The 10000-nt window shown below is 41.5% G+C and overlaps 1 protein-coding gene across 1 annotated transcript in view; it reads left to right on the top strand.

Annotated features, from left to right (window-relative positions):
- Positions 1-10000, top strand: part of LOC103365952 (protein PTHB1-like) — a gene marked incomplete at its 5' end in the record, with an annotated part of 141266 nt that overhangs the window by 57634 nt on the left and 73632 nt on the right. Inside the window, one exon of the mRNA XM_008293535.1 lies at positions 7277-7526. Within this exon, the coding sequence (XP_008291757.1) occupies positions 7277-7526 (250 nt within the window). The remainder of the gene's footprint in view (positions 1-7276; positions 7527-10000) is intronic.

Raw genomic sequence — 10000 nt, 5'->3', positions numbered from 1 at the left:
CTTGCTTCTATAAGTTCAACAAAAAAATGCAAAAATTTACCTAACTTGTGGAAAAATGACCTTTGCTTTAAACCTGTTTTTACAATTAACTGAAATAAATATTTTAGAATACTTAAATTTAGTTTTAGTTTGTTTTTTGTTGTTGTTTTGTTTTCACCAAGCAACACCATCTTTGCTTTCTTAACAGTAAATGTACCGTTTTGTTCTGTTTTTTTTTCTTTGTTTCATTTATTTATTATTATTCACAGAATAAAAGCTGTAAATCAATGTAGTTCCTTCTGAATAGTCTGAATTGTATACATTCTTGTCATTTTTACAATTACAAAACCCAAAAGTGAAAAAAGGGAACTTTTGGCACTCACAAAGCGTAATATTGTAGTAAGCCTATAGTCGTCTAAATAGGCATATAAGCATTTTTATCCTTTTTTACGAGGCCATGGGACTGTAAGAAGACACTGTTTTGAGAGCATTCTTGCTGTGAAATGTCTTCATGATGTGCTCTTTGGGCTTGTTTTCACCATTTTTGCTTCTGGGTTTTTGGTAATACTGAGTTTTATACTGATAAGTGGACATACGGAAGATTTAACGTAGAACAATTTAAATATATAGTCAACTGGCGACTACATGGCAGTAGATCTCACGCTGAGTTATCTTGTAATGCAAAAGTAATGTAATAACTAGTGTACATATTTCTACCGGGAAAGAATAAGTAATGTGATGAATTAGTTTTGACAAATGAATATGTACTATGTATTATATTACTTTAATGACAGCACTGCTCAAGACCACTAAACACAGAACTTTACAGCACAGAGTCAGCATCCCATTAGCCACAGAACTATCTCTGTGGCATGAAAGAGGGAAACATCCAAATATGTAACAGAATACCGAATGACCTAAGACCTGTATGTCACCTGTCACATAACCAGAGATTATGTGATTATCTTTCAGAGACACAAAGTGCAAAGAACTCGAAGCATGCGTCGCTAACAATCAGAACCTTTGGGAGAGCAGGAATTCATTACACCAGAAAAAGAAAGAAGTCAGAAAGAAAATAGAAATATTTAGAACGAGGAGGTCGGAAAGCATGAAGAGGAGGAGGAGAAAAAAGAAGAGGGAGGAACTCTCGAGGGAATGCGTCCGTGTGGTATCTAACGCAACGTCTCATTTGGTTGCAGCCAAGCAGAATGCCTCCTCCTTCTCATTTTCTTCATGCATTCCTCTTGCTCCTCTCTCTCTCCTCCCTCCTCATCCTCCTCCCACTTCATCTCTCCTCTCACTCCAAGCGTTTCCCTTCTTCTTTTTTTTTTTCTGACCGCCTCCTGCTTTTGCCTTCTTCCATCACCTCATCCCTCTCTCATCTTCCATTTTTTCCCACTTTTCACGCTCATCTCACCGCTCATCATTCCTGTATTCTCTGTATTTACCGTCCGTTCTCTTACTCTTCATCATCCTTTTTTTCCACTAACTCTTCTCCTCACTTCATCAGCTCCTCCTAATATTAATATATAAATCTCTTTTCTCTGCTTCTCCCCATCGCTATCATCTTTGTTTCCCTTCATTTTCCGTCGTTGCTTCTTTATTTTACATCACCGTCCCTATTTATATCCTCCCCTCTTGTTGTATGCTGTCATTTTCTCCATCCATCCATCCATCTTTTTTTTTTTTTACTTCCCCATTTTTTTGTCTTCCTCTTCTCTGTCTCTCTCTCTGGTTTCTTCTTCTTCTTCTCCTTCCCTTCCTCATCAGCCATATTCCCTTCACCAGCCCTTTTTTTTTTTCTCTTGTTCTTCTCCCTCCCTCTTTTGTCTCTTTTTCCATCTGTCAGTCAACAAAATTGCCAACGCTGTCTGTCTGGATGCTATTCTTGAATGCCCCCCCACATTCTCAGTCTCCTGTTTATTTTACCAGAATCCATCATACAGCCGTAAAGCCAGCCTGGCACCGACTTCCTGCTCTCTTGACCAAGATTCTCTCTATAGTACCCAAAAGTGTTCCTTTAGCCTTATACCACCACAGAGCTATTTTCAGCACTACGAGGAACGTTTTTAGACATATGTTCTGAGCTGAATTGAGTCAAATTGCTCTTTGTGATGTAAAGAAGCGCTGGAGAGAAGTTAGAAGTGTTTCCAATCTTTTTTTCAGAGCCTCATAGAGTCACTGTTTTATTTCACCAGGTGCTGCTTTTATATATAACACCCTACATGGATTTTTGAATCATTGTGGTTCCATATGACTTGCACACCGAGCAGACAACCTGGACCAAAACTTTCTCTCCACCCGGCCTCGTAACTCCTGAAATAATATCCACACTGGACACTTTTGTGCCTTTAAGGCCGCGTTCAGACCAACTTTGGCCCCTGAGCATTCCCGGTGGTTTGCTTTTTCATCGTGAACAACATATTTCTACTATTTACATTGCGATCGGTGTGACTAAAGATGAAATGGCTTCCTCTGTGATGACTTTCCAAAGTTGTAAAGTCCTGTCGAGGAGCATTAGAAACCACTGTGCAGTGTTTTGGCATCTGTTAAGCTTTTAAAACTTTTAATCTCTTCCCTCAACTGTACTTCCTGGATCATATTTCAAGTCTCACTGGTACCTGAAGCAATACACAACCGTGACATAGCCGCCTGTTTTAAAACAACGCATGGCTGATGTCTTTTATATGCCTAACCACTCCTTAATCATAGTTTATTTTCCATAACCACAATCTCTCTCCAGCTTTAACTACCACTTAATACTAGACTTAATGCTACAGATCCCATGCCCAAATACTGCGGAGGACGGCTTTTATTATTTTTGTCTGGCAGCAAGGTTGCTTTATCAGGTGTCTTCAGGCCCTCGGTCCATTTTTCCATTCTTCCTCGTCCATTTCTGGGTCGTTACGGTCCTAAATTATACGGAGAAAATAACGCCACACCACATAAAAATATACTTAAAGGATTTTCACCTCACAATAAGACTTCCACTGTCTGGTGTGTATTGACACGTTCATAAACTTACAAGACAATTACTGCACTAGCAGAACTAGATTGTGTGTAATTAGTAATAAGGGTGACATTATTACATTTGGCCATATTTTTAATTGAACTCAGAGCACTTCACTTAAATTCTCCCTTTGTCCTGTTGCTCTCCAGTCAAGGCCCATGTTTTTATACCATATTAGGGCTTGTGATTGTACGTACGAAAGCATTTACAGTAATTGCTCATATTTAAAGTTGATTACACTCAGAAGTTACGCAGTGAAGGGGAAAAAAAAGAAGCTGTACTGTACCAAATGCAGTCTTTGTGATATTCTTTCAGAAAATGGATTTCACTGATTTGGTGGAGGGAAGTGATCGTGTGGTCGACGTTTGCCCCGGAGACCGACTGTATGACATTGTTCTCACGGAGCCGTAAGTCGGGCTCCTCAAATGACTTTCCCAGTCTTGACGAGGATGTCAGGACTGAGGGATTGCTTTCTGAACCTTTACCTGTCTCTTTGGGAGTCCTCCAAGGTTGTGTGCTGGGCTCGGGAACATTTTATCCATGGCTGTCCAATGATGTTGCAATCACACCTGGGATTTCCCCCTTGTCAGACTTAATATTCCTGATGCAGTCCGCAGGCTTTTTGAGGATACGAAGCTTGGGAGACTTAATAAGAGAAAAGGAAAGTATTTTAACTATCTGTGTGTGTGTGTCTTTGTCAAAGCGACAACAGTGGCACAGTGAAGCTACACAGGTTGATAAATGACAGAGTTAAAGCCACTTGTGCACTTTTAAATATCAGCAGTTTATATCTGATTTTTATAACATCATCTTTAAAAGTAATGACCATACAGGAACACGGGTTTAGTTTCATATGTATTTAAGATTATTTTGTCATGCCTACCTTCACTTTATCCAGCGCTTCGGGTAGTATAGCACAATTTGGCACAATAGTGGCCACCTAAGCCCTGTGGATATGTTCCTAGACTGATATTTTCCCCCTCTGTTTAAAAAAGAAAAGCAGAAGAATTCTACAAGAACATCATTTTACAAAATATATCTGTGCATGTGAGAATTCAAAAAACGACTACTAATGCCCTGACATGCATGCCTGGTCTGTCGACTTTAACATTATGTCGAATACCACAGAAGGGAAGAATGTAATTTCATCATTTCAACAGACTTTAAGCCGTATATGCTGTGGATAAAGCAAGCTGTAAACTTGGAAGTGCTAGCGCTAAACAAACGTTGTTCCTTCAGTCAGATGCTCATTTCACAGAGCAACAAGAGTCATGTGTGTGACAACTTCGTTTCCCAAACTCTTGGTTTTACATGTCCACACGGATACACATAAATCTGAGTTTCTACAAATTTTCTTTCAAAAGTGTTTAAAAAATTCTCCACAAGAGGTTTCTTAAATGCCGTTTGTGTGTGGACGAGCATCCCAAGAGAAGAGGGAAATGTTAATTTTACAAAATATCCATATTAGCGCGGCAAAGGCCCTAAAAACTACATCTGAGTCGACACAACAATCAACTCCACATAAACTCTTAAGAATCGTTAAACAACCAATATTTATAGTTTTGCTCATTGATGTCAACGTTTCTCTCTATTTCAGTGGTTTGCTAAAACTTCCCAAAGCTTTCCTTTTTGGCTCCATGAGCACATTTCTCTTGAAATGTTGGAGAAAAAATAAAACCTCGCCTTGGTGGACGTGTACCTCGAGAAGCACAACTTTTAAGAGTAATGAATGCGCATTAACCCAAAGTCTTCCCTTTTTTAAAAAGCAACACATGTTCAGTGACCTAAGCTGCTTTGGTCTTCAAAGATCAGTGACTAACACAAACCCTCTCTTGTTTCTGGGTACAGAAAACAAACGTCGCTCCTATTTCTGCATTAGTGGGAACTTTGTCTTAATTTATCGCTCTGGCCTCGGTCCAAACCCGCTTCGCTCCACCTTTCTGTGCTTCCTTTCTTCTCGTTCGGGAGGATGAATGTCTGCAGTTTAGGTTTAAAGACATTTAATTTTCCTCCGCAGCATGTGGAACGTATGTGTCGGTGAGCGCGTGCGTGAGCGTGCCAAGTTTCCACAGAAACCTGCAGTTATTTGCTTCCAAGTATTTGATAACCTGGAGAGGTATTGTGGTACGAATAGGTCACCCGCCTCCCGTCTCTCCTCCTCTTCCTCCTCCTCTCCCGTATTTTTTCCTCCTTCCAGACCGTTTTTTTCCCCCACTGTCTTTCCTTCATTCTTATCTCTGCTTCGTCTTTCCCCTCATCTTGTTTTCTGTCTCTAATATCTGCCTTACCCTCTGTCATCATCTCATCTCCTTGACCTTTAAGGACTCCTTCTCTCTCTCTCTCTCTCTCTCCCTCTCTCTCTCTCTTTCCGTCTGTCTGTCTTTCTCTCTTTCCCTGTCTCTGTCTGTATCTCTCTGTCATCATCATTACAGGCTTGATTACCTGTCATTATGGCTCATTAGGGGCCTATCAGCATGGCGGCAGGCAGGCAGGGGGGGAGCAGGGGGGGAGTGGGAGGTTTGGAGGGTAGAAGGGTACCTGTCAACACACCCTCACCCACCCTCCTACACGCCTCACCCACCCAACACACACACACACTGAACATCCCACCTCCTCCTCCTCCTCCGGCTTACCGTCTAAATGATCCATTCAGATGACTGAGTCGGGTTTCATTGGTTTGCATGGGGATGAGTTGGCTGAAGTTTGTGTGTTTGTGAGAGATGTCCAGACCTGTTGTATCAGCCCGAGACAAACAACAGGGAGTCAGTGACGAAACTGCCGTTGTTGCCATGTGTGTTTGTGTGTGTCCGTCCCGTTTGTTTCAGCAGGTTTTATTGGTTTCTTGCTCTTTAATAAATGTCAAGAACGTTGTTAAAGCATCAAGGTTTAGAACTAATAATGGTCCATTAAATCTTTCCTGCCTCCTTTTCCCCACCGTCTTCATGCCCCCTTCATCTCCTGTCTTTTCCTGCTCATGCTTCTCTCTTTACTCAGTTCCTTGTCACTCTGGGGCGCTTCTTCTAATTACTGTTTTGTTTCACTTCCTACATGTTCCATTGATTTCCCCCCCACATTTTATTCCCTCTGTTCTGCTCCCTTCACGTCTTTTCTTTTTGGATCATCTCCTCTCTTTCTGAGTCCTTCCTACATTGTCTCTTTCAATGTTAGTTCCAAAGTCTAAAGTTCGGGCATTTGCTGATACAGATTGGCAATCAAACCAATGGTTCACTTGTTTTTTTTCCTGTTTTTTATATCGACATCAGCGTCCTGTGTGAAAGCCGCTCGCTGCGCTCTGAAACCCATTCATTTCAATTGCTTGCGCCGAGCAACAACGCCATGCCGCAAGCACAGGTTGTAGACACCGCGCGTTTGCAATATTGTTAAACTTTGGATCCTGCGCGATGATGTATGACCATGCGGCCAATAGAAACGGGGCATCTTGGATCCCACAGAGCACAACGGGGAGAAAAAGCTGGTGCTGCGTTTGTCTACGTTCCCCAAATTACATGACACAACTTTGCGGTTGTATTGAGACTCAAGGGGGAAAAAAGTTTTTGCAATAACAAGGACAGTGCATAAGGTCTTCATCTTATTATGTGAAGTGCTATGAGATGACGTATATTCTGAACTGGTGCTATACACATAAAATTGAACTGAATAGTGCTAATGCTTGCTACTTAGCACGGTGTAAATACATCTTCGCTGCTGAAGTGTGTTCGCATCAAACTGAAAGCTTCCAGCTTCTGAGGATGGCAACGTTGCCTTGCTGGAAGTTTTGATAACGCCGCCTGTGTTGCTCGCTACTCTGTGACGCCCCAGAAGCTGTTCGCTAAAACCTGCAGCGAAGGCAGCACATACCGCTTCCTTTGCTGGTTGGCACTCACTATGACTATAAAGCTGTGACTATAAAACATACTTTTTAAACTCTGGATTATTCAAAACCTTATGGACTTGTGCATAGTTTCGTTCAATTGATCTTGACTTTTGTACGGTTGAGTAATTGTAATTAATAACCTTGTGTTAAAATGTCGTATGTACAAAACCAAAACCTTTTAGACCAGAACTGATAAAACCATAAAATAGAAGCTAATATCAGATCCACTCACCACTTCATCACTCTGCTTCCGATGGTCTTTAAACATTTCCTTCTCACCTGCTTTTGTTACATCCTCATCTCCTTGTTTTATTTTTTACAAGTTTAGCTCAACAATATAATAAAATGCTATTATATGGACATTTTAGTTGCTTCTCTTGTCCCACCTCTCACCTTCCTGTATTTCTCCTCAGGGCTGGGAGGAGAGCTGCGACGCCGCCGTCTCCCACCTCCTGCGGAGTTGCTTGTCGCGGAGCCCCAAGGACCAGGCCACATCCCTGGCCCAGACCGGAGGCCCGGTGCTGGGTCTCCCCCGTGACACCGCCCGCCTCAAGAAACACATCACCCTGCTTTGTGATCGCATCGGCAAGGGAGGCCGCCTCACCCTGGCCTCCGAGGCTAATGTCCAGGTCCCTGCTCAGGTCCAGAATCTCGCTGCTCCTGGTGAGTCAGGGAGGGGAAGGAAAAAGAAAGAGCATGGGGGGAGGATGGGAGAGCGGAAAACACAGTCGATTGTTGGAGTTGAGATTGAAACTGGAAAGAAGGCTGTGGAGTGAGAAAAATGGGTTTGATTAGCTGATGCAACGCAGTTCTTCAGACTTAAATCGACCTGTGCTGGGTGCTCCTGAGATTGAAAGACAAAATGCCATCAACTGAAATTCTGAAATGTTAAATCAGAGAGTTACGCCAAGTGGTGCACAAGTTTGTCATTAAATAAGCTGCTTATGTGATGATAGACACAGAGATTAAGAGGCATTTTCACCAGATACCACCAATAACTGTGTCAACGTAATAATCAGAGTCAGTTGGGACAAGCTTAGTAAAAGAGAGACACATGGTCGATGCTTCCTGTTAAATGAACCCAATATTCAGAACAATATTATCTGCAGTGCAAAATTACAGCTCGTAACAGTTCACTTAACCTCATAGGTACAGCGTTCTAAATAGAACTTGAAGTTGTTGTGAATTGGTTGTGAGATTGTCAGAAAAAACCCAGTGATCTGTGTCGTCTTTATGTGTTCTTGACCTCTTGTGGTCATTGAAATGAGAATTACGAGGCAATAAAGTGATGATGTAGCATCGCTAATGTAGCATCGCTGATACTCTTGAGGATGAGGTCTGGGTGGATGGTCAGCCGTAAAACAATAAATACCTTACTTTGTCTCTAGAGATCACAGTTAACATCTTTTCTCCTGCAACGTTAGTTTTTTCTTTTGTTTGTTTTTTATCCATGACCACGATTATTCCTAACTATGTAGTTTTAGTTCCTGAATTCCACCGAGACTTATACTAAAACAGAACTTTGGTTATGTGGTAAGGAAGTCGTATGTGGAGATAGATCGTAATTGCGTTCTCCGTTCATTAGTGGTCTTTGGCATCTTTGCTGAAGACAAAATTATTTTTGTGTTGAAAGTATTAATTTTCTACTAGTGCACGCCACATGAAAGATTCAACACCAGCAATGTACATACTCAGAATTCTGCTGAAATCTAAAGTGTTTGTGCCAGAGAGAGCTTAATCGAAGTTTAAGTGTTGAATAGCATTTATAATGTTATTTTTTTCTAGCCTTCTTATTTTCTCTTTTTTTATTATTTACCGCGTTAAATCATCGAATCAACACCTTCCGAAAAAAGCAGTGATGAAATAAGGTGAATGTGGGTGTGTTGGTGGACAGCCGCGTAGAAGCTGGTCCCTCGGTGCAGATTTTAGGCTTCAGCAGGCAAAAACATGAGGCCTATTCATAGCACACCTTACTGCCAAAACACAGACTCGTATTTAAATGCATCTGTACACACGCCCTAGAAAGAGCAACGCCTACAAACACACACACATGTATGCAGAAAAGAAATAGTGCAGGTACACGCTCATGGAGCACATACACAACCCATGTCAGATACACAGCGCAGACACACTCATAAAAACGGGCACACGCACACGTAAAGTTGCATTTGCAAGGTAGACACTCGTAAAATCATACGTACACTCTGTCTCACACACGCACACACCTTACGGATCATTTAGCCTTGGCTGAAGTTTATAGAGGTCTTTTTTGACATGATCATCAATTACAGTGTGTCGCCTCTCCTCCTTTCCTCCCCAGCCTCCTACTTTCCTTCGTTCCCTATCCTCCCCTCTCCTATGCCTGGCATTGAAAACATAAAACAAAAAAATAATGGAGTACTAGTATATAATTAACACCACTCCACTATTACTGTTGCGGTGTTTATTGCTTAATTTCAGTCCAGGCGTTTGCTATTAAGGATTCATTTGTGGATGTTTGCATCTTGTTCCAGTCCACGGATTGGCTCGAATACACTTGAATGAGCATTATAGAGAACATTAAGGTGCTGCTCACATAAATTGCTTCACAGTAGCATGTTTGATTGTTTGCGCTGCCACAGGCGTAACGGACTTCAGGTCAACGTGAGGTTTTTGTCTGATGTTGCTTTCACTTAATGGGTCAACGTAACAGCAAATGAGTGCAGTTGTGTTTTGCACATGCTAAGTTTTGGCCTAATTTCACAGCATTTAGTTAATTTAACTGTAATTATTATTGCAGCCAAGGCTTAGTGTGCCGCAGAAAGTCAGGAACGGATTGGTTCTGGGTAAATACATGTATAATCACATCGATATATATATTTATATTCTTTCACTTGCTCAATGAGCTTTGTCGATGATGCTTTTTTGTTGTTGTTTTTGAGAATTATTACTTTGTGTGTGTGTGTGTGGTGTGAGTGTATGTGGGTGTGTGTCTGTGTGTGTGTGTGTGTGGGTGGGTGTTAGGGAAAGAAAGAGAGAAAGAGGACTATAAAACTTTAAAGGCTTGTTTAAAAGCGATTATAGTGATTATAGTAATTCAGCACAAAGTTCAGTGGAGCAGAACCGAATCAATTAATTAAGTGTGTGTGTGTGTGTGT

The sequence above is a fragment of the Stegastes partitus genome, unplaced genomic scaffold, assembly GCF_000690725.1.
Source record: "Stegastes partitus isolate 25-593 unplaced genomic scaffold, Stegastes_partitus-1.0.2 Scaffold892, whole genome shotgun sequence".
NCBI lineage: Eukaryota > Metazoa > Chordata > Actinopteri > Pomacentridae > Stegastes > Stegastes partitus.
The sequence above is the reverse complement of the archived record's forward strand: the minus strand, read 5'-3'. Positions and strand labels throughout refer to the sequence as shown.